This window comes from Aspergillus mulundensis (assembly GCF_003369625.1).
Source record: "Aspergillus mulundensis strain DSM 5745 chromosome Unknown scaffold_0, whole genome shotgun sequence".
Taxonomy (NCBI): Eukaryota; Fungi; Ascomycota; class Eurotiomycetes; order Eurotiales; family Aspergillaceae; genus Aspergillus; species Aspergillus mulundensis.
This window is the reverse complement of record NW_020797888.1, coordinates 4325478-4349243: the sequence shown is the minus strand read 5'-3', so window position 1 is coordinate 4349243 and position 23766 is coordinate 4325478. Positions and strand designations below refer to the sequence as shown.

At 52.9% G+C, this 23766-nt stretch overlaps 9 protein-coding genes across 9 annotated transcripts; 6 read left to right on the top strand and 3 right to left on the bottom strand.

The window, feature by feature from the left end:
- Positions 1–375: 375 nt before the first annotated feature.
- Positions 376–1710, top strand: DSM5745_01170 (putative L-serine dehydratase; the record flags this gene model as incomplete). Its single annotated transcript, XM_026743186.1, has 1 exon — positions 376–1710. The coding sequence occupies one exon, from the start codon at positions 376–378 to the stop codon at positions 1708–1710; it is 1335 nt and encodes a 444-aa protein (XP_026609031.1).
- Positions 1711–1839: 129 nt separating this feature from the next.
- Positions 1840–2925, bottom strand: ramB (bifunctional protein farnesyltransferase/protein geranylgeranyltransferase; the record flags this gene model as incomplete). Its single annotated transcript, XM_026743185.1, has 2 exons — positions 1840–2545; positions 2591–2925. The coding sequence occupies 2 exons, from the start codon at positions 2923–2925 to the stop codon at positions 1840–1842; spliced, it is 1041 nt and encodes a 346-aa protein (XP_026609030.1).
- Positions 2926–3534: 609 nt separating this feature from the next.
- Positions 3535–5681, top strand: DSM5745_01168 (uncharacterized protein; the record flags this gene model as incomplete). Its single annotated transcript, XM_026743184.1, has 2 exons — positions 3535–3588; positions 3642–5681. The coding sequence occupies 2 exons, from the start codon at positions 3535–3537 to the stop codon at positions 5679–5681; spliced, it is 2094 nt and encodes a 697-aa protein (XP_026609029.1).
- A 606-nt stretch (positions 5682–6287) lies between these two features.
- Positions 6288–7775, bottom strand: erg12 (mevalonate kinase; the record flags this gene model as incomplete). The annotated part of the gene is made up of 1 exon (XM_026743183.1): positions 6288–7775. The coding sequence occupies one exon, from the start codon at positions 7773–7775 to the stop codon at positions 6288–6290; it is 1488 nt and encodes a 495-aa protein (XP_026609028.1).
- Positions 7776–8888: 1113 nt separating this feature from the next.
- DSM5745_01166 (uncharacterized protein) lies at positions 8889–10623 on the bottom strand (the record flags this gene model as incomplete). Its single annotated transcript, XM_026743182.1, has 3 exons — positions 8889–9122; positions 9171–10433; positions 10486–10623. 3 exons carry the CDS (start codon positions 10621–10623, stop codon positions 8889–8891), a joined length of 1635 nt encoding a protein of 544 aa, XP_026609027.1.
- Positions 10624–11061: 438 nt separating this feature from the next.
- On the top strand, positions 11062–12442 carry DSM5745_01165 (NAD(P)/FAD-dependent oxidoreductase; the record flags this gene model as incomplete). The annotated part of the gene is made up of 3 exons (XM_026743181.1): positions 11062–11830; positions 11883–12105; positions 12160–12442. The coding sequence occupies 3 exons, from the start codon at positions 11062–11064 to the stop codon at positions 12440–12442; spliced, it is 1275 nt and encodes a 424-aa protein (XP_026609026.1).
- Positions 12443–13769: 1327 nt separating this feature from the next.
- Positions 13770–14528, top strand: DSM5745_01164 (uncharacterized protein; the record flags this gene model as incomplete). Its single annotated transcript, XM_026743180.1, has 1 exon — positions 13770–14528. One exon carries the CDS (start codon positions 13770–13772, stop codon positions 14526–14528), a length of 759 nt encoding a protein of 252 aa, XP_026609025.1.
- Positions 14529–15475: 947 nt separating this feature from the next.
- Positions 15476–17040, top strand: DSM5745_01163 (uncharacterized protein; the record flags this gene model as incomplete). Its single annotated transcript, XM_026743179.1, has 3 exons — positions 15476–15669; positions 15824–16044; positions 16088–17040. 3 exons carry the CDS (start codon positions 15476–15478, stop codon positions 17038–17040), a joined length of 1368 nt encoding a protein of 455 aa, XP_026609024.1.
- Positions 17041–21295: 4255 nt separating this feature from the next.
- Positions 21296–23689, top strand: DSM5745_01162 (phosphoenolpyruvate synthase; the record flags this gene model as incomplete). Its single annotated transcript, XM_026743178.1, has 1 exon — positions 21296–23689. One exon carries the CDS (start codon positions 21296–21298, stop codon positions 23687–23689), a length of 2394 nt encoding a protein of 797 aa, XP_026609023.1.
- Positions 23690–23766: the final 77 nt, after the last annotated feature.

Below are 23766 nucleotides of genomic sequence, written 5' to 3'. Positions count from 1 at the left end.
TACATGAGAGATATCGGGCGGGAAACGGGGGGTGGGTTTCCCGCGGCAAACTGCGCGACAAGGTCTCGGGAAGCAGTTTCCATTGTATAACAGAATAGTGAGGAGGAGGCGTTTGATGTAATAGTATATTAATAGCCTAGTATATGGATGGGTCTGGTATTTTCATTATTTGTGGTCTTTATTCTCGCTTATGACTTGGATATATACTTCGACTCTCTGTTGATTAGGGTCTGCCACATACACAGTGTCAACAAGGCCATTCCTCTTATACTCATTGAGCGGCTCGATTGATAGAATACATACAAACAGCATCTTACTCTCTTCGTCCTACACCATCTCCTAAAATCAAAACACACCAACAAATCAACCCTCAACATGGGCAGCATCGGCCTAACCACGACCACGACCACGACCACGACCATGCCAACCACAACAATCACACCCACAATGCCCGAATCCCAATCCTCATCCCTCCCAACCTACAAAACCCCCTGGATCCGCACGCCCCTAATCGAATCAAGCACGCTCTCAACCCTCGCCGGATGCCGCATCCTTCTCAAACTCGAAAACACCCAGCCAAGCGGCTCCTTCAAGTCCCGCGCAATGGGCGCCCAGATCCTCTCACACCTGCACAACCCAGCCAACTACGGCAAAAGCATCCACTTCTTTGCGTCGTCTGGCGGGAACGCAGGGCTCGCTGCCGTCTGCGCTGCACGCACCCTGGGGTTTCCCTGTACGGTTGTGGTCCCGCTGGGAACGAAGGCGCTTATGGTTGAGAAGCTGCGGAAGGCGGGTGCCAGGGATGTCATTAGGCATGGCGAGACGTTTGCCGAGGCGGGGGAGTACATGAGGGATGTTGTTATGAAGGATGATAGCGCGGAAGAGAGGCTGGAGGGGGAGGAGGTGGTCAAGATTGCACTCCATCCGTTTGACAATGAGGCTATCTGGGAAGGGAACAGTACGCTGGTTGACGAGCTTGTTGAGCAGGTTCCTGTCGTTGCGGGGGAAGACGTTGAGGGAGATGGTTATGGGGATATGGTGTTGCCTGTTGATGCGATTGTTTGTAGTGTCGGTGGTGGCGGGTTACTCAACGGTCTTGTTATGGGGCTTGAGAGGCGACGACGACAGCTGAAGAAGACGTCTAAGCAGGCGAAGCCCACACACCTTATCGCCGTCGAGACCCGCGGGACAGACTCCCTCGCTGCGGCTATCGCGAAGGGGTCTCTTGTCAGCTTGCCCAAAATTACGTCGCAGGCAACGTCGCTAGGCGCAATTCGGGTGTCGGAGAGGACATTCCAGTATGCGATGCACCCACCGGAGGGGGTGAAAGTACACAGCACAGTACTCTCAGATGCGGATGCGGCGCGCGGCGTGCTGCGTCTTGTCGATGATGAGCGGATGCTGGTGGAGTTGGCATGTGGAGTGTGTGTCGAAGCGGTGGTTGGTGATGCCTGTCGGGCTGAAAAGAGCAAGAAGAGGAAGAGGGGGCTGGATGAAGGGTACGGGGATGATAGGGCTTCTGCTGGGGAGAGCGAGGGAGATCTGTCCGATGGAGTGGTGTCTGAGAACCCGCTGCGGTCGAGGCTGAAGGAGCTGGTCCCGGATTTGGGACCGCAAAGTCGGGTGGTCATTGTAGTCTGCGGTGGGAGCAATGTCACTGTTGACGCGGCCGTGGAATGGAGGAGCATGCTGAAGGAAGGATGGGAGTGAGGACTAAGTAAACATGATTGGCGTTTTGGATTTTGGTTGGTTTGATTACTGGCGTATGATTCGGAATATGGTTCAAGAATTGGTATTTTGATTTGCACAGAGATGATGAGACAGCTTGCTTGTATTGATTCACGCAGAGGCTGGTACCTCTCCCGCCTCAATTGCCCGGATGCGGTAGTCCCAGTAGTTTCTCCGGATGGGATCGTACTTGTCCTTCAAAAGATTCAACATCCTAACAGCCTCGTCTCGATTATGGCCTTCTGCATCAGCATATACATCCGCCAGCCACTCGATAGCGTGGCTACTCTTCACGGACACACCCGAAAGCTGTCCCTGCTCATCAAACTCGTCGACAACGAGCTTTCGCGAAAACCCAGTCCACTCCGAGAGCGGTCGGCCAGCAGCCCGTAGCACACCCCGGGCATACGACCACGGGCTTCGGTTCTCCGGCGCGCGAATGATTTGCTCCTGGGCGTACTTCAGCTCCTCATCAACGAGGTCTTCATCAACAACGGAAAGTCGGCCCTTTTCATGAGGCTTCCCCTCAGCATTAACCATACCAGCATCGGGCTCATTGCTGCGAGGCCCAAAGCGTAGCATATACCGGTGGTTCCAGGCGGAGTTGTTCCTGACGTCCGAGTTGATAAGGGAGTTCATGTCAGCCAGCTCACGAGGCGAGTCCCAGAGCTCAAAGTGCCGGACTAGCCAGTGACGGTAGGTCCAGACGTGGTAGTTCTTTGAGTCTTGGGCGAACATCTCCATCAGGAAGTCCATCTCTTTGGGTGGGAGGGTGGGGAAGTGCTCTCGTGAGGACATGATGACTTGGCGATGGTGCCTGGTAGAGTTAGTGGTTATGTGCAATATGGAGTGAACTGCCTACCAGATTTGGTAATTCTTGAGGTATTTCAAGGAGACGCCATTCAACCACTCTAGCTCCTCAAGGAGATCTTTGTTCAGAGCAAACAGGATCTTGGCGCGGTATATCCAGACAGTGTAATGGGCGGGATTCATGGAAATAACGTCTTCAGTGAGTCCCAACGCTCTCTCGGACATTTCGTTTGCCGCCATGACCGCACGGAGGTATGAGGTCGCCTCGAGGTATTCCTCGCTATAGGCGATCGTGGCCAGCGGCACCGCACCAGACTCGGAGCCGTCGTTGAGGGGGATGGGCGCGATGGAGGCCCATGCAGGGTCAGAAGCATACTTTCCGGTCATATTCGATTGATCTGCGTTTTATGCCTGATAGGACTGGAGAAGCTGCTGAGAGAAGAACGACGAAGGTTGTGATGATCATTTTCGTGGAGTTGAGGTGGGGATTCTGGCTGCGGCCTGAGGCACCAACAACAATAGCAACGAACAATCGGACAAGAGATGGCGTTCATATTGATCCTTTTCAATGGTTGATTCTCCAGGTGTTGTTCAATAGTGAGTATTTCATGGCAGTATACTCCCCTGGAACTGAGCTCCGGTGCAACTGGATCCCGTGACCCCGCTGTCTTGAATAACCTCAAATCCAGCCTCATAACCTCACTTCGTGAACTCCGAGTCTCGACCGCGACCGATCATCCCCATCAGACGCCCGGTGCAACACCGACCTTGATTCGACGTCAACCTTATCTGCCAGCTGTCGACCCCGCAATGAGATAGGCATCGGTTCCCGAGGGCTCACCGTGCCAATCAACTACCATTGCTGCGGCTGCCGAGCTCAGCTTGGAGATCTTCTCCTCACTCCGATTTTCTCCTCTTCCACTTCCTCATCAAGATGACCTCTTCTCTTTCTCTCATTCCCATTCCTCATTCGGTTACTCTTTCCCAGCGATAGCGATGCGCCGCGTCAAAAAGTCCCGTAACGGTTGTGCCCGGTGCAAGAGCAAACGAGTTCGTCTTCCAGCCTTCCAGGCCTTGGTCTGAAACTAATCTAGTGTTGACAGGTAAAATGCGGGGAAGAGAAGCCTCACTGTAGTCGCTGTGTTCGTCTGGGTGTGCGATGTCCTGGATACATCCAAACTCTGCGCTGGGTTTCCAACCGTCCATCCGCTGAAGACGGCGGCCTGGAGCCAGCCACAGAGAATGACAATCACCAATTTGTGCCCCATTTCGAGATATCGCCTAGGAAATCAGATCAGTCACCACATTCCCAACCACAACCATACGCGGAGAGTTACTTTAATACGCGACGGTCTCCACTAGCCTCGGACAGCAAACTACCCGACTTGGATGGCCTAGTGGACGACGATGCCAACGCGCTAGATGGCCTTTGGGATCTACAGCAGCCTGGGTCTCTACCAGAACTGGCCGACCTATGTCCTGCGTCGCACACATCGCCAGTATCTGCTAGAGACCAGGCCCCCAATGTCTCGGCCATGGAATTCGGCTCACCAGCGAGTCTAGGTTCAGACCCCTGGGCTTTCTTCTCGTTAGCTGCTCCTGCGTTCCAGGACCAATCCCGGGACTTTCCTGGCTTCGACCCTTCGAATATTGTTCGTAACTACCCACCACCATCAGGCGCACCTACTCGACCGGCTCCACGGGATTTCACCTCGGTCCCGCAGCCCTTGAACAATCCATCATGGACTCTTATCGAGTACTACTTCAAAGAAGTCGCTGCTTTATTCTCCAGCTATGACAGCCAGATGAACCCTTTCCGCACTACTGTCTCTCGTCTCTGGGGATCATCCCTCGCCATGTGCCGCACAATGCAGAGCATGGCTGCCGCCACCCTGGTCAACGACTTTCCACAATTCGGACCCATGGGCAAAAAGATGCGCAATGAAGCTATCGAGATTATCAGCAAAGAGACAGACATGGACGATAAATCCCTCCTTGCCCTTCTTATGCTCGGTCAAACCGCTAGCTGGCATGACCCCAAAGACCTTGGCATTTCCTACTTCAACCACCTCCGACGACACCTTGATAACGCCTCCCTGGCCAAGGCCGCAAACCCAACAAACCGCGGCAACAACTACCAATTCTTCGAAGAAGCCCTCGTCTACTGGGAGATGCTTCTCTCCTTCGTCGCCGACGATGCAGCCGTACTCCCAGCTCCCCAAACACCGTCTAGCCCAACTGAATCCCTCGTACTACAGCGCGTTCCACATCCATGGACCGGCATTGCAAGAGACACCCAGTTCACCGTGCAAGAAGCTGGCCGCCTCGTCAGGGCAGAGCGCAAACGTATCCGGTCTCGAAGATTCACATCCCAAATCGACATCGCCAATGCCCAGATTGCGCTTGAGAAGGCCCGCGAGCTCGAAGAACGCCTCTTATCACTAGCCCACCCCACAGAAGCGGAAATCGTCAGCCCAGGCGACGACGAAACGCCAGTCTGGCACCTCCTCACCATGGCCGAGGTTTACCGCTGTACGGGCCTGCTACAGCTCTACCGCGCATTTCCAGATCTTCTCCAGCGCCGACTCCCTGTCCAACACCAGAGCCACCACTCCCCTACACGACAACCTCATCCCCAACTCCAAAACACAACACCACAAGCCCAGGACCCTTTTACATCCTGGCTCAACGAACCCTTACACACAAATCCTAGCCCTCAAACACAACCACCAAATCTCCAATCCGACAACACCTACCACGACTCCTGGCTCACGGAGTTCGCTCTAACAACACTCTCCCGCCTAAAGTCCATCCCATTCGAATCCCGCACACGCTGCCTACAACCCCTCCTCCTCGTCGCCTCCAGCAGCGAACTCCGCCTCCCATCAACACCCAGCGACCCAATGGCCCTATCGGCAAACGGAAACGGGCCATGCATATCCTCGCACGCGCTAGAAGTATCGCGGACGCGACGATTCATTCTCGGGCGTCTTACGGCGCTGCAATATGTTCTGCCTCCGAAACCGATTAGTGTTTGTCTGGAGTTGGTCAGTGAGGTGTGGAGGCGTATGGATGGCGGCGATGACGGGGTTTATTGGATGGATGTTATGATTGAGAAGGGGTGGGAGACGACGATGGGGTAGCGTGGGGACGTCGATACTGGGGGTTTAGTGGGTGGGAATTGTAATTTTCTTGTAGAAGCAATTCATTTTTGGCTTTGTGTGGGCTTATGACTTGTATATTACGTGCCTGCATACTCGCCGGGTTTGATATATATTTATGAAGGACATGACGTGACTGCAGAGAAGATTGTTTGATTCCGCTGACATAAATAGAAAAGTTGTATTTCTCTTTATACCCATGACTATAGCAACATGCAGCAGATATTATTGTTTGGGGAAGTATATGAGACAGTCGAACATCTTTAGAAGCTGATAGACTAGTTAGTCCTTTCAAGCCAACGTAACATACACTCAATGCTAGAACCGATAAACACCACATCCTAATGCAAAAAGAAGTATCAACATCAAATGGGTTAAGAAAGAGATGATAGAAAGAAAGGTGTAAGAAAAGAAAGTATGCACACGGTGCCGTGAGGCTATAAACTATACATGTAGAAAGGAAAGAGGCAATTAGACCGAATTAAATGATATGAGCGCAAACCATGGTATAACCCAGAGGACAAGGAGGCATATTGCAAGTCGTCGGTACTCGTAAGGAGGGTTGGTGAGGATTGGGTGAAAGGAGCATCAGGCAACAGCTCGCTTCCAGAACTTCCATCCCTCGCGTTTCTCCTGGACACCAACACCAACAAGGCGCTCAATACCTTCGGTCCCGACGGCGTTTTCGAACTTCTGCTGGTCAATCTCCTCGCCGCCTTCTTCGTCAGTCCCGTTGCGAAGAACGGCAGGCCAAAGGACGCCAACTCCGTCACCGCCGAGGGTGGTCTCGTATATACCGAAGTTCTCGTTGTGGAGTTGATCCTTTAGCTGGCAAAGGGAATCATCCTTGAGGTCGGGACGCAGTAGGGTGATTGCACACCCACCGCCGCCGGCGCCGGTCAGCTTAGTCCAGCCGATGTCGGCATAATCCACGAGCTCGCGGATTCGTTCTAATCGAGGGTGGGATACCCCAAGAGAAACGAGGAAACCGTGGTTTATCCGGATCAGGGTGCCTAATTGCTGAAGGGTGCTCTCGGACAAGCCGTCGGATGTGGGCTCTCGGATGACTTTCTCAGCAGATGTGGTAATATTGTCAATTGCATCGAGGATCGACTCGGTGACTACAGGCCATTCTTTCCGTAAAGCGCCAACTTTGGCGACTTCAACTGCGGTAGAACGTCCCTGGCGCGTGTCGACAAGAAGAAGTGGGAGTTCGGGGAAGGTGGGGAGTGAGGTGACGCATGGCGGCTTGGAATAATCTCCACGTTTGAAAATCACGGCTTTTCCGCCCGCGGACACCGTGTTGTCTACCCCACTGGGGTTGCCATGGATGCACATCTCCCCAACGAATGCCCACCGATTAATGCGCTCGATCTGGACTTCTGCTTCATCTGGGGGTTGATCGGGGTGAGGACCGGCGAGAGTGCGGATCTGGACGAGTAGCGCAGCGCTCATACACACGCAGACGCTAGCACTGCTTCCTAGACCAGCACCGATAGGGATTGTAGATCGAAGGGTGTAAATCGCTCCAGCGCTCTGCGGAGAGCCCAAGGAAAGGAAAAGATAAAGGAACGCGCTCGCGGACCGCTTGTGTATCTTGCGCATCTCTTCGGGAGCGTCTGGGGAGATATCTTCAACGTGGGGTTGGATCGCATCGTAGAGTTCGGGGTCGAGAGTGGTGACGAGATCATAGTAGTACTTCTTCTTTGACGGGTGGTGGAAAATATCCCAGGGCAATTGATCGATATCCCAGCTGTGGTTCAGGTCCGTGTCGCGGAAGTTCAATGTGATGGTGCGTTGCGACTTGCTGAGAGTAGTGACGAGAAGATATGAGCGTAGGGAAATGGCTGCGGCCATTGCGGCCTTGCCGTGGACCACCGCATGTTCTCCGTAAACAATGACCTTTCCAGGGGCGGACACCATGAAGGCAGGAGCCAACGGGGAAGATTGTTTTCGCTGCATTTTGATTCTTTTCTGTTCTGGAGAGGGCGCCGGATTGGAGAAGCTCCTGGAGCTGGCTGTGGTGGAAGGAGAAGGGGCAGTCGAGGCGTCGGAGCTTTCGTGGTCGTCGCTCATGGTTACGGTGGCAGTTGGCCGGAGTGAGCGAGGGCGGACGGGTAAGAAGGAGGACATGTCTTAAACTCTTCTCGAGGACGTACGGTGCCGAGTACGGTTCGATTGAAAGAAAGTCTGCGTGGTACGAGTTCGAGGGATTCGCGGTAGGCAACAGATCAGCGCAAAAGACAGGGGGTATTAATGTGATCGGGCTGCGACCATGACTGGCTGATGGTAAGCCGGGACGAAGGGAGCAAACGAGCGCAAAGAAGGAAAACGAGGCCGAGAGGGGGCAGAGGGCGTAAAAAGAGAAGCTGAAAAGGCGAGTCAAGGAGAGTCTGGAAGGGAGAAATTGGAGGCTCGCCCGGTCTCACCCAGGAGGAGCAAGACCCGTACAATCGCCGTATCTTTGGTAATCCGGGGTCACTGCCTGTAATTTACAAGGCACCAGCCAATCACGAGCCACATATTGCTTTTTAGTCAGAACTGCTCGTATCCGATCATCCCATTGTCCCTGTCGCTCTCGCAACGACCTCGCCCATCCATGGCCCCTGCTAACTGCATCGGGCCTGGTGTCCACGAGATGCTGCGAGTTCTGAAATAAACCGCGAACTTGCTGTCACCGGTGCCTGCAATTACTCCGTGTCGATCTCACTGCTTACCACTTCGCCCGGATCCCCTCAGCTGGAGCTGACAAGCAGAGTCACAGGGCCAATCTCCAGAGAACACACGCGAGGCACGGTTTGCTCTTGCTTCCCGGTGACGGTTAGTCAAGGCAAACTCGCAGGGCGTCTTGAAGGCTAAACCTAGCATTCGGAGTCCGCTATCTGTACGGCTGTCTCGTATTGATGATCTAAGAACCCGGGTTGTTTATGCAGTTGAAACCAGGCATTGATCCTGGTGACCAGGCGCATTACTTTTGCAGCATTGTTGGCTCAGCCATGAGCAGCTGTCAAAGACGCAACGCCACCGATTTACATACAAGATGAACTAATGCACCTGCCCGTTGATCTGCCTACGCTAGTACCATGTGACGTGGTGGCTGAAGTGGCTCAGAACCACAGATCCTACATATGTTCTGGCTCAACATAGAATGCCATTGACTCGTCTCGATGGCGGATTGTTTAAACCCAGTTACCACAGCTGCACGAAGGACACGAACTTCCTCCAACGCGGCATGTTCTTATAGTCGTCCAACGCTTTGATCTCCTCCACACCTAGCGGCCTTCGTCCAGTTTGGAGATCGACTTCTAGCGGATTACGGATCTTTGTGCGATATATCAGTTTATATCCCAGCGCGGTGAAAACGATCAATATCGTCCCGAACATATACTGGAAGAAGTACTCGGCTGTTGGCGTGTTTGATCCCTAATGAAAGAGTAAGCTTCCACTTTAAAGCAGAACTCGCAGACTTACAATAGGGTACAAGGCAAGGTAGAATGAAGTCCCAATGAAAAAGCTACAACAGGTCAAGAGCCATATTGGGGGCAGCGGCCAAATAGCGCATTTCCATGCATAGGTCTCAGTGAATAGAGGGTCGTTTTGGGCCTTGAGAGCTGCGCGGAAGCGGAACGATGTGATTGCGATAACGAGCCACACCATGAAGTACCCTGTGCTGGCAATCTGGGACAACCAGTTGAAGACAGTTATGCCCTCGGCGCTGAGATTAATGTACGTGAGTGTTATGGCAAGAGCCCCTGTGATGCCCAGCGCAACGCGAGGCCGCCCGCGCGAATCGACTTTTGCCACCTGTGCAGGAATCAGGCCTTGTTGGGCCATGGACTGAAGGATCCGTGAGGCAATGAAGAAACTCTCCGCGGCGATGGCTGCGACGGCGAACACGATGGCCACGTTCAGGAAGTCTGGAAGGCCCTTGATACCGGCCTGATTGATGGCAATGACGAACGGAGAGGCAGCAACGCCGCTACCTCCCAGAAGGTTCTCATTTGAGGGAGATATCAATATCCCAATCAACGCCACCGAGACTAGGTAGAATACAGAGACTCGAATGGGGATGAGAAAGACGGCGTGCGCGACAGAGAAACGCGGGGACTTGGATTCCCCCGCGAGGAAGCCAGTAAATGTGTTGTCACCGATTGCAAGGATTGCGAGCAAGACACTGTTTCCAAACCCTTTGAATCCGTTCAGGAAGGCTTGTCCGTCATGCCAGTTCTCGCCGTGATGGACAGTTCCCGCGGGCCCTGCACCAAAGACGAGAGCCACGCCGACGATAATGAAGATGATCAACACGAGGATTTTCAGAATCGAGGTACCGTACTCGAACCAACCAAAGACACGGTTTGGCAGACTGAAGATGACAAACATGAGGACGAGAAAGATTGTCAACCACACTGCCTCGTGGACGGAGTCTTGAGCCCAATAGCGGACAAGAACATTAAAGAAGGTCGCCTCTGACGCAATGACGGCAATCCAACCCAAACACATACTGAAACCGCCCGCGAAAGACAGGGCTGGGTCGACGAAGCGATCGGCATATTCAATATAGTTTCCACTCGTGGGGAATGCAATCGTCATTTCGGAGACGGTGTTGAGCACCGCCCAGACGCATGTACATACTAATGCAAAGCCCAGGAAAAGAGACCCAGGGCCGCCATTCGATAAATTTTTCCCAGTTGAAATAAAGAGTCCTGCTCCGATTTGGCCTCCAAGGGAAATGACCTGTAATAGAATCAGAGATGTACCTGGACTGGTAGTATACGAGGAGGCGTACGTGAATTTGTCTGGGGGTAAAGGTTCGGTGGAAGCCCGATTCGTTTCGCACCTCAGATACCTGTCCTATGCCACTATCGGTGTCAACAGAGGATTCGGCATTGGTGAGGCCTGCCTTGGTGTCTTTAGACTGCGACATCTTGCTGATGGGCCGTGGTCGAATATGGTGCTGGCTCTAGTTAGGGCATGGCTGATGTCCTTATATTTGCCCCAACATCAGCGCCAAGTCGTCAAGATAACGTTGATATCATGCCTTGATTCACTTCGGACCAGGTCCGGTATAAGCCAAGATAATGACAGAAGAGAGGCAGGTCGGAGCGCCGCTAAGCATCGTTACCCCAACTTTTGCTGATCAGGCTGTATCCAGACAGATCTATTGGTGGATAAGCTCTATCACCGCGATTTGGGGTAGGCTCTCAACCACTTACTACTGGCTATGCAAACAGGCCATATCTTTGGCTGGCGCATCGACTTGCCATGGAGCGCAGTCGGTCTCTGCAGATGCCTTTGAGAGGCATATAAAGATCAGAAAAGCAGACAGCGACCCAGGCCATCATCTCCAAGCACTTCAAACATCATGGTTCTTTCGCAACTCACGCAGCCGATCATCGTCATCGGTGGCGGAACTTTTGGCACAAGTACCGCGTATCACCTGTCGCAAAAAGGTTACACCAATGTTACTGTGCTCGACCGCTTCCCCGTCCCCTCCTTCGAGGCCGCTGGTAACGATATCAACAAGATTGTCCGCACCGAGTACCCTGAGCCTCTATACACCAAGCTGGCCAGCGATTCCAGGGACATCTGGCGCGATTCAAACGGCTTATTTGCGGGCCTCTACAATCCAAGCGGATGGATCATCGGGGCGACAGACCGGTCGACGCCATTTGTGGAGGCTTCGATGAAGAGCGCAAAAGCGCTAGGAGTTGACCCTCCCAAGCTCGTGTCTACTGAGGAAATCCACGAGAAATGGCCTGTCATGAGTGGGGGCTTTGAAGGCTGGAAGTCGTTCTGGTCCCCAAATGCTGCGTGGGTGAACGCCCGCGAGGGGATTGTTAGAATGGCTCAGGAGGCTATAAAGTCCGGAGTAAAGTATATCTCTGGCAACGCCGGATATGCGAAGCAGCTGCTCTATGACGAAAATCAGACCTGTATCGGCGTGAAATGTGCTGATGGTTCGGCCTATTTTGCGAGCAAGATTATCTTAGCTGCTGGGGCCGCGGCCGGAAGTCTGCTGGATTTGGAGAACCAGATCGTGGCCAAGGGGCATGCTGTGGGTCATATCCAGCTTACGCCGGAAGAGGTTGAGGAATACAAGGATATGCCTATTCTTGATCATCTGGAAGGAGGTAGGGTGCCAACTGACACAGTACGTGAGGAAAGGTACTGACCTTTTACTAGGTATCCTGTTCCCGCCCCAGGAAGACGGAATCATGAAAATTGGCGCAGTCCACTTTGTCACCAACTACGCCAAATCTTTGAAGGGAATATCACTTCCTCGATACCGCTCCGACAACCCCAAGGACAGGATCCCCGCCGTAGTTGAGGCTCGTCTGCGCAAGTGGATGGAAACGTGTGTGCCGAAGCTCGCCCATCGGGAGTGGGTCGAGACCCGGATCTGCTGGTTCGTTTGTCTACTCCTATTGCGTTCGAGAAATGTTGATATTGACCATGGTAGGGATGGAGACATGGCCGACTACCACTTCCTGATCACGCCTCACCCGCGACACAAGAACCTTGACATCGCTATTGGCGGCTCTGCGCATGGCTTCAAGTTCCTGCCCGTTCTCGGAAAATACATCGTTGAAATGATGGAGGGGACTCTGGACCCAGAAATCGCGAAGAAATGGAAGTGGAGGCCGGGGCTTGATCATTCGGATTATACCACTAATCCCCACCCGGAGAAGCCTGAAGATTTGAATGATATGCCGGGGTGGGGCACTGTTAAGAGTTCTCTATGAAGATGATGTCTAGTTTAGCGTTATCTTTCTTTAATTCTCCATTTTTATCAGTATCAGGACTGGCTTCTCCAACGTAGGATCGATCTGAATCATCTGATAAGGCTAGTGCATCCATCCTGATTACGGTCGAGTGTCTATTGGGCACGGCACAACAATTCCCCGCGGTTTCGCCGTCTCTCATGCTCTTTGATGTTTATTGGTTGGAGTGGCATAAACCACACCGATTTCAGTTTCAGGGGGCTTCATCTGCTTGAACCACGCGTTTTCTGGTTGGCCTTCTCCCACCACAGTGGTTCTTCACCTCACTAGTTCTCTGTTTCCTGTGAACAGCAATAATTCATAAAATATGCCAAAGGCGCGTCCACTTCTTCGCGGGGAGATTACATACTCGACTGCCGAGTCCGAAGAGGTGAACATCCTTCACCGATTGCAGTACTGTGACCAAAGAGATGAATTCTTTGCATATATTCTCGAGAATCGCCACTGGATCGAAACAATAGTTGCTCATCACCTGAACCTAGGATCACCCAACGAGTGTCGTGTGGCTGATTTTGAGAATTGGCAGCATGGAAGTTTCAATTTATGTGTTCCAGTCAATGTTAATAATACGTGGAAACAGAAACAACAGCCTGGAAGCCGTGTTCTGCTCCGGCTCCCTCTTCCGTATCGAGTCGGTGATGCGTTTCGCCCTGGCAATGGGGATGAAAAGATCCGGTGCGAGGCGGGCACCTATGCATGGCTTGAACAAAATTGTCCCGATATACCCATTCCAAGACTATACGGCTTTGCTACATCGACCGGTGAAACTGTGCGACCTTTCCCTCTGTTCGCTCAATGAGAGAGCTAACTCAAATGTCCTTCTCAGTTCACTCGCTTGCAAAACCTGCCGTTTTTTACCCGTTGCTTCGAATATATCCGCCATAAACTTTTTGCGTTTCTTGGAAAACCTACCCCTACGCAATATGTTCGCCACCGACCCCCATCCTCCATGCCTAGTGGCAGGATAATAGGATCCGGTTATCTGTTAATAGAATATATCGAAGCAGAACAGGGGGAAATGCTCTCGAACTCCTGGCCAGAGAAACACCTTGAGGCAGGATTGAGAATGAATCTATTCCGAAGCCTCTCTCGAATATTGCTCAGTATCACACGCATTCGCTTCTCAAAGATTGGATCTTTTGTTATAGACCAGAGTGGATTCTTACGCCTGGCAAATCGTCCTCTTTCTCTTGAAATTCAAGACTTGGAAAATGAGAAAATCCCTACCGGTATGCCGCGTGGCTGTACTCATTCATCAGTGGATTCCTATGCGACAGCTCTGCTTCACATGCATGATAGTCGACTACGACACCAGCCGAATGCAATCAATGACCTTGGGGACTATCTCTACCAGACATCTGCATTGACAGCAATGCGAGCAGTCTTCCCTTCTTTCTTCCGTTCTGAACTTCGCCATGGCCCGTTTGTTTTTGGCCTTACCGACCTTCACCAAAGCAACATCTTTGTTGATAAAGACTGGCACATTACTTGCCTGGTGGATCTTGAATGGGCATGCACTCGACCTATCGAGATGCTACGGACTCCGACGTGGCTCACGGGTAAAGCTGTGGACGAGATTGCTGAAGAAGCCGAAGAGTACGATATAATGCGCAGGGAGTTCATGAATGTCTTGGTTGCCGAAGAACAGAAAGTCGAAGTCGTCCATCTACAAAATCCATCAACTACTTTGAGAGGGAGTTGGGCGATAGGAGCCGTGGATGAAACTGCAGAAATACCGGACGCATGCGGCGAGGTACACGCAATGGGTAATACATATAAGACTCAACTATCAGCTACCATGGAAGAAAACTGGGAGTCAGGAGCATTCTGGTACTCCCTTGCGCTTGCCAGCCCAACAGGTTTATTCTCCGTCTTTTACAAGCAGATTCAACCCAGGTTTCTCAGATACAGTCCCGATCATGACGGGTTTCAACAGGTTATGCCATGGTACTGGTCTCAGGATTTCGTGAAACTCGGAGCACAGAAAATTGCTGATAGACGCGATTACGATCTTCGACTCAAAGAAGCATTTAGGCTTGAGGGCTGATGACAACCTCATATCAATTTCCCACCCCGCATAAATCATTTGCCGTCTGCTGGGCCAGACTCTTTTAACATTTCCCCAACCACTTCCTCGAGTTTGCGGAGTGCTCTCTCGTCCTTCAACTATTCTCAATACCGCTTTGCAGCCTCGGCAGACGATGTAAGTTGTTGTAAGGTTTGGGCGTCCAGTCAATAGGCGGGCGTCCTTGGGATAGGTAAAACGACGGGTTCCGACCGGGCGACTGAGGGAATAAGAGGGGGTTGGGAAGAAAGAGGACAAGGACAACGAGGGCAGTTCTTATCTAGATGATGAAAGTACGGCGCACCGGGCGGCTATCATCCAGGCAGCCACCGCGAAGATGTTCATCCTTGTGTCGGAGATTGGAGGTCAGACACCTGGATCGCGGGGTAAATGCCTGTGCTAGAGGCCCTTGACAGCATATAACAGAACTCACATGCTGACCCGGCGCATCTATGCCTTTTTGATGTCCGTCTGATAATACCTTGGAGTCTAATAAATCCTGTTGCATGCAATGTCTCTTGCTGCTTCAAGGAACAGGGCCGCTGGGATTGTTGGCTTACAGAAGAACAGATACCAAACAAGCAAGCGTGTCGGTTACTTCCACACATGACTTGGCTATCACTTATCAACCCATGGGATCGCACACATGAGATCTCCATCTTTCATCTTCTCTTCTTCAGCTAACCACCATGCAGTCACCAAAATCAGGCATCCAACGCACAAGAACAGGCTGCTGGGGCTGCAAGAGTATGTGCCTTGTCCAGTGGTATGATTCATTGTTATCTAACTCTGTGCTGTATGGTAGAGCGACGACGCCGGTGCGACGGTAAGCGACCACCTAGGCTACTCCAACTGTCACAGACGCTGAGATAAAATAGAAACAAAGCCGTCCTGCGGTGGCTGCACAAAGCGCGGAATGTTCTGTCAATATGGCACCAGACTCCTGTGGGAGCATGAAGCTAATTCAAAGGGCATCGCCTTTGGGAGAGGCACCAAGTGCGCATTTGGCCAGACGCACTACTTGGTCCCTGTCCAGCCTCATGCTCGCCACTGGCTCAACACAACTTCCGACGATATTCACCGTCTTTACAGCGGTACAGGCTGTTGTCAGGAATATGCTTTTGTCACCGGTGGAGACCTAACCTCTGCACCGTCATCAATGCTCTATTCACTGTCACAGTATCCCTCTCTGGCAGAGGTCGACCGATTTCTTTTCCATTACTGTATGCTGACTCAAACACCTTTACTGGATATTATGTACTGACCATATACACCAGTCACCCATACTTGCACAATCCGGCGATCACTAGCCGAAAGCGAAAATCCCTGGCGCTCAGTGCTCCTTCCTCTTTGTTATCAATCGGACGGACTACTTCATATGGCTATCGCATGGGCAGCACATATCCTTCGAAACCAGTGCGGAAATCAGGATGTCTCTCGCTACGAACAGATGATACTCACTCACAAATGCCACTCGTTGAAGTACCTTCGGAACATGGTCCCCGACTGTTCTGACGCCGACAACAATGCTCTCACCCTAGCTAGGACCAGATCTGAGCGAGATGCTCTCCTGCTTCTCGTCATGTTCCACTGCCTTTTGGAGATAGCGAGTGGCAGCATCAAGGAGTGGACATATCACATGAATGGTGCACTGATGATCATCAAGCTTTTAAATCTGAGAGGAATGAAGCAGAAGGATGTCTTCAGTCAGGAAGTTGTGGAGCTGGTATATAGCTTCTTCCTTGAGAAGGGCACGTTTCTAGGCACGTCCACGAGCACTGCAAGCCGCCACGCTGAAGGAAAATATCTCGGTAGTATCCAGTGGTCAACTGAGGTTCCTACCATCTTCCCCTATCTTGCAGGCCGTGGATCCGCGAAAATAGATCCCTGCATGGGCCTGTCTTTCGAGCTATTAGACATCATATCCTGCATAACAGATCTATCCCTGAGACGACAGACCGGCACTACGGCCACAACCCAAGAGTTTACTAACCTCATCCACCGTCTCCAACGGCTCGAAGCATCTTCAGCCTACCCGGTCTTCATTCATCAAGTGTCGGACTTCGACATCATGGCCCTCCATGCTTCAGCCTTTCAATCCGCCACCTGGATCTATCTCTACCACGCCCTCGCCAGCCTCCCCTATGAGAATGAGATAATCCAAAAAGCCCACCTACCAGTTCTCTTGTCTACTCTTGAGCAAATCCATAAGCTTCACGGTACTCTTCTTGGCTTCCTTCCGTACCCGATGTGGGCGCTCTTTATCGCCAGTTGCGTGGTACTAGAGGAAGGGCGAGTCCAGATTCTTGAGTGGTTTTCTGTGTTGAACACCAGGAAGCCTGTTAGTAATGTTCCCTCCACACTGGCTGCTGTCAAGGCGATATGGAAGAGAAGGGATTTGGCGGAGTGTGCGGCCCCGACTCAAGAAGGGAATAAGGGACCTGTTTGGATGGATGCAATTGGGGAGTTAGGCTGGTTGATGCCGTTTACATGAGGTAGGATCGCGACTGAAGGAGTGCTCGGTATGGTACACTCCACCACAGATAGCAGATTGATCTGCTCCCTGTTGGATACTTATTTTGCCCCGTTCCTGGTCGAAGAGGGCTTGACTTCATGACTTCGACGACCAACTGGGGATTTGGATCCACAATACCGTATCCCTTCTCCCCATTTGCCGCTTCGATACATGGCCGCTACATAGAGAAGTTAGGGCTCACCTCGACTCACGGCTTGCTGTCTCACTTGAGGATCTCATGTAATGATTTCCTAAGAATGCCCGATCAATGGGACTACGCTAACTAGACCGAATCAAGCGCTGGCGCCGCCAAGATGCAACCTTTTGATTCAATTCAGCATGCTCATTGGGGGCTATATCATGGCCGTTTAATATACACAACAATAATAGCTGAGTCACCAGAATGTCATGGAGAAGTCTCCTGATTTTACATAATTCTCAGTCAACAAAATGCGCACTCATGAAATTTCAATTGCATATAAGGGTGACCGTCTCCTCTACCACCTGCACTACCATCAACCCTATCACCATCGCGAGACAAAACCACCGACCCAAGAGTCAAACGGCCACTTCCACCATCTCCAGTACCAATCTCAAAATGAAGCTCGTCCACCTCCTCCCAGCCCTCGCAGCCATAATGACCGCGTCCGCCTACGAACTCAAAGTAAACTACTACTCCGACGGCGGCTGCTCCGACTACCTAGTCTCCATCTGGCCGGGCGTCACCGGCCAGTGCTACGACTACGACTACTCCGGCACGAACAGCGCAAACATCGCCGACTGCAAGGATTTCTACGCGTGCTCGTGCACCTTTTACTCGGAGAAGGGCTGCACGGGGACGCCGTCGAGCGGGGTGACTGGGCCGTGCAAGTCGAATTGGGGCGGTGGTTGGAAGAGCATGAAGTGCTCTGGGATTCCGTGGTAAACGAACTTGGAATAGGCCAGGGCCAGGGCCGGGGCAGGGGCAGGAGTGGGCTTTCGTTGATATTGTCGACGCAGGGGGAAAGGTTTAACCGGACACGCTTTTGATGAAATGAAAGGACAAAACGTGGACGGGGGGAGTGTTTTAGGCCGAGCATCTCAGGAAAGGACTTGATTTTACTCGGCGGAGGGCAGGGCAGGCATGATGCAGCATTGGTTCCTTGATTCCCAGTCCCCGCGATGAGACGGGCCTGCAATGCTTTCAAGTGGTGGCTACTGATGGTAACATTGTCAATCTGTACTCGATCCGCTAAGAGAAGCAAGAGAAGTCATCACAAACAACCTTTATCCTAGAAAACATCAAAGTCTATCCCAGGAACTCGGTCTAAGTGGAGATCGGCTGTTGGCAGCAGCGACATAATGGCCCCAAGTGAAAAGCTCATTGCTACAGTCGTTTTGGTGAATAACACACTCAATCAACGTCGGGCCTTTCCTGCGTGTTTTTGCCTGAAGAATCGCCCTTTCCAGCTCTGCATCCGTCCTGACCCGAAATCCTTCACATTGTCCATTCCTCGAGCTAAACTGGCGCATCAGCTCCGCGTAACTCCAATCCTGGATGCGATTGTACGGGCCATCGTGGATGTCCACAATCGTGTACCCCTGGTTATTCATCAGCACAATGACAACCGGCTTGCCGTGCCGAACCATCTGCGATATCTCCTGCAGCGTCACCTGGAACGCCCCGTCTCCAATCATCACGAACCTGACGCTCTGGCTCCGCGACCGCAAACCCAAAGGCAGCGGAGATCGACCACCCGATATGTCCCCATTGCATCTCGATCTCGAACTTCGCGCCGTCAGGAAGCGTCATTTACATCCCGTTGAACCACACGAGTCGCCGGTATCAACAAAGACAGTCGTGTTGGGTGCGAGGAGTGCTTGGGCCTGACGCGCGATTTCCTTGCGCGTGAGGGGTGTTTGTGCGAGCGTCCTTTGATGACTGAGAGGGGGATCCTACCGGAGCGTTGATACTCCAGCAGTGTCGTCGCGTTATGAGTGACGGTCTGGGCCAACCCAGACAGGAACTCCACCGGTTGGGCCCGGTTGAACGTAGAGTGGCATCTGGCTTCTCGACGCGGTCGCTATCAACGAGTATCATCGTCGTGTTCAAGTCCGCCGCCCCCGTTCACCCGACAGTGCTGTAATCGCTGAAAACCGTCACACCGGATGGCGGCAGTTAACGAGGGCATATCGCTCGCCGGCGGATCAGACACCGCGCTTACGGGACTCGGCCGTACGCACCTCGCGCCTGGCAGATTCGTCGGGATCTCGATATACACAGGTTTCCGGAAGAGCAGGGCCGCTCGAAGAACACGGTCAATCAGGGTGGGGGCATCCTGCGCGCGGTTCACAGCAACAGCACAGACCGTTACCTTCTGCGCCATTTGAAGTTGCTAGGTATAGTCCGCCGTCCCAAGTGTACGGTGTATGATGTGATTGTCGAGCAGCGTCGTTTGTATTCGGGGACCCGCTGACTAGGATCAAGAGGAGGTTCTCCGCGTACGCACAACGACACGGTTCGAGACCGAGAAGGCGTCTACGCTGTAGGTTACCACGCAGGCGCCGATGCCGTTTGCGCGGGCGTAGCCTTCGGCTGCAAGGCGCAGTTCAGCTCATTGGTGCAACCGACTTGGGAGAGCTGGGGGTGGAGGAGGAGGAGGTCGAGGAGGAGCAGGTTGTAGTCTCCATGGACGACGAAATGGTGTCTGATGCCTACCCTAGCTGGGCGAGTCTCTCAGCGAGGTAGTCGCCAACTGTGAAGCTGTCCATGTTACCAGGACACAAAGGGCAAGAATCCAAGAGAGGGTCAGTTGAGTTGGAATTGAAATTAACCTTGACGTCGGCAACCACGAACGTTATGCTTTCGTCTATCTAGCCCTAATGAACCTGGACGAGGGCCCGGGGATGGATCGATACAACAAGATGGATCGAGGCGACGGGGTACTCCAAGATCGATCCTTCCATTTGTCATACGTTGCTTGCATGCCAACTGTCTGCCAATCATTAGACCAGTGTAGCTTTTTCATACAGCGATCTGCAACCCTTGCTCATCCCGCGCGGCCATGCCATGCTTTCATCTTATGCGTTAGTTCTATAGTTTCAAGAGCTTTTTTCACTGCAAACCCAAATTAGATCTGACTAGGAGAGCCAACGGAGGAAGCGATTGGCTTCGACCGGGGTTTTCACGTAGCGAATAGTGTATGATTATTGTCTGGTCATTCGCATGACAGACCTCCCATAGGGCAGACGGACAACGTGTCGTGTCCGGCCTAGAACCATGAGTGATACAGCCAGAGATGCGAAACAGCTGCCATCCTACATAATCCACATGCGATCTTGTATCTTACTCGTCGCTGGAACCCCAGCTCGCCTTCTCGCCTGTTTTGCTCCTCGAAATGCCGGGCAACCAGAGATCAAGATTGCTGCATGTGTAGTCATTGCCCTTGCTATGCCAGCCATGCATGGCAGAGTAGGCAGGAAGCCAGATCCTGCCAATTGTAAGAGGCACTCTCGATGCGATGCCTAGTCGAATGTGAGCAGCCTGGTGGTGCCATAGCCCTAGTTTTACCCATTGCAGTCACAGGGTTGGCACTGGGGATTACAGATCCGACACAATTCGGTTATTCTGACCAATACTTTAGTCTTGTTACCTTTACAGTGTAGAGCCTATAGAAGTTGAATAGTTATGGCGAGAGGGGGGTTGATATGCATTGATATGGTATATTTGAGGTGGATAAGCCAGCCTTCTACTCCGGGAATCTGTGCTATGCCAGAGATCTGTGTAACAACAGTACAGAAACAGACTGTTCCAGGCCATAAATGGCACCACAACCACAACCACAGATTCCAGATCAAGGCAGGCTCGTGCAGTGGTTGGGCAACCCTAAGCTGCAGCTGACCTTCTCACTCCGATCATGATGTCATCATCCCCGGTTCCCCATGCGAAGTTCAGCCGCCCTTGAGCGGGGTTCTCGATCAGATCTATGATCTATCTGAAGGTTAGGTGCTCGGCCGAAGACGGGCATAGGGGGCCGCATGGTATGACGGTTTTTAGGAATTGCGTGGTTCAAGACTGGGGCATCTAGGCTTCTAAGAATAAGTATGATTTAAGGAAGTGCCGCTATCAGCAAGAGATTTCTTACCTCCGCTCAATGTACTGAATCTTCTCGGAATAATCAATATCAGAAACTCGACTCATCTATACGTGAAAGTTCCCAATCTTGTAAGACAGAACACCGTACTAGACTTCAGTATGGACGCCAAACTAGTCTGCGATTTCGAGACCCTAGCGCGCGGCGATGGCGCCCTGGTAGGAGGAAAGAATTCTTCTCTGGGTGAAATGATCTCCAGCCTCCAAGCAGAGGGGATCGCCGTGCCGCCCGGTTTCGCGACCACATCACACGCATACTGGGGCTATATCAGCTTCAACGGACTCCACAAGACGATCGTTGAACTCATTGCAAAATGGGAATCCGGCAGCGCGAGCCTCGCAGAGACAGGGCATGCCATCCGGAGTCGATTCCTGCATGGCTCCTGGCCCGAGGAGACGGCTGCGGCCATTCGGGAGGCCTACCATAAGCTCAGCAAGAAAGCTGGAGTCAGTTCTGACTTGGCAGTTGCGGTGCGGTCCAGCGCGACGGCGGAAGATTTGCCGGATGCGAGTTTCGCGGGCCAGCTCGAGTCGTATCTGAATATTTCTGGGGAAGATGCGGTGCTGAGTGCGTGTCGGCGGTGCTATGCGTCTCTCTTCACGGACCGGGCGATCAGCTATCGGCAGGCCAAGGGATTTGATCATCTTAGCGTCGCGCTCTCGATTGGAGTTCAGCGCATGGTTCGGGCTGATGCGGGCGGGTCTGGGGTGATGTTCTCGATTGATACGGAGAGCGGGTTTGACAGGGTGGTCCTGATCAACGCGGCATGGGGGCTTGGTGAAAATGTGGTGCAGGGCGTTGTCGACCCCGATGAGTATCAGGTCTTCAAGCCGCTTCTGGGCAATGACAAGCTCGTCCCGATCATCGAGAAGAAGTGTGGTGAGAAGGCAGTCAAGATGGTGCTGGGCAACAAGCTTCACCTTGGGAACAACACGCCAACCTGCAACGTGCCGACCTCGAAAGCTGAGCGAGCTGCCTTTGTGCTCAGTGATAAGGAGATCCTACAGATTGCACGATGGGCTGTTATCATTGAAAACCATTACAAGTGCCCGATGGACATGGAATGGGCCAAGGACGGCATCACCGGCGAGTTGTTCATCGTCCAGGCCAGGCCAGAGACTGTCCACTCGCGCCGTGATATCGCCGTCTTTAAAACCTACCACGTCAGTCAAAAAGGCCGCGTTTTGACTACTGGCCTCTCCATCGGGGATGCAGCCGTTGCCGGACGAATCTGCCTCATCGAATCGGCCAAAGACATCCACCATTTCATCGACGGCTCGATCCTGGTCACCGAAACCACCGACCCAGATTGGGTACCCATCATGAAACGGGCAGCGGCGATCATCACCGACCATGGCGGCCGCACCTCGCACGCCGCAATCGTCAGTCGGGAACTCGGCGTGCCAGCCATCGTGGGCACAGGGAATGCCACCTACGTGCTGCACACAGGCCAGCAAGTAACCGCGTCCTGCGCCGAAGGCACCAACGGCTTCGTGTACGACGGCACCGCATCCATCAAAACCCAAACCATCAACCTAAACAGCCTCCCCACCGTACGCACCCACGTCATGCTCAATCTCGCCAACCCCGCCGCAGCATACCGATGGTGGCGCCTCCCAGCCGACGGCATCGGGCTGGCGCGGATGGAATTCGTCGTGACAAACACAATCCGCGTGCACCCGATGGCGCTCATCCACTACGACCATCTGAAGGACGCCTCGGCGAGGAAAGAAATCGCCACGATCACCGCAGGCTACGACTCGAAACCGGAGTACTTCGTCGACAAGCTCTCGCGCGGCTTCGCGGCGCTCTGCGCCCTCGTCTACCCCGAACCAGCCATCATCCGCATGAGCGACTTCAAGACAAACGAGTACGCCGGGCTCGTTGGGGGTGCTGAGTTCGAGCCAAAGGAGGAGAACCCCATGCTTGGGTTCCGCGGTGCGTCGCGCTACTACTCGCCGCAGTACATGGAGGGGTTTGCGCTGGAGTGTCGCGCCATCAAGCGGCTGCGTGAGAAGCTGGGTTTCACTAACGCCGTCGTGATGATCCCGTTCTGTCGCACGGCGGGTGAGGCGAAGAAGGTGTTGGATGTGCTGGCGGAGAATGGGCTGAGGCGTGGTGAGGGTGGTCTGCGCGTCTATGTTATGTGCGAGATCCCGAGTAATGTGATTCTGGCGCGGCAGTTCACGGAGTTCTTTGATGGGATGTCGATTGGCTCGAATGATCTGACGCAGCTGACGCTTGGGGTTGATCGGGATTCTGGAGAGCTGGCGGGGTTGTTTGATGAGCAGGACGAGGCTGTCAAGTGGATGATTGAGCGGGCGATTGCGGCGGCGAGAGAGGCCGGTTGCGAGATCAGTCTGTGTGGGCAGGCGCCCAGTGACCATCCGGAGTTCGCGCGGTTCCTGGTCCAAGCGGGCATTACCTCGGTCTCGGTGAGTCCGGACAGCTTCATTGCGGTGAAGATGAATATCGCTGCCAGTGAGGGTGCATAATCACAATATTGAAATATAACAGGAGAAGCATATTATTCGAGTATTCTGAGTTGTTTTTGCGTCAAATTGTGACCACT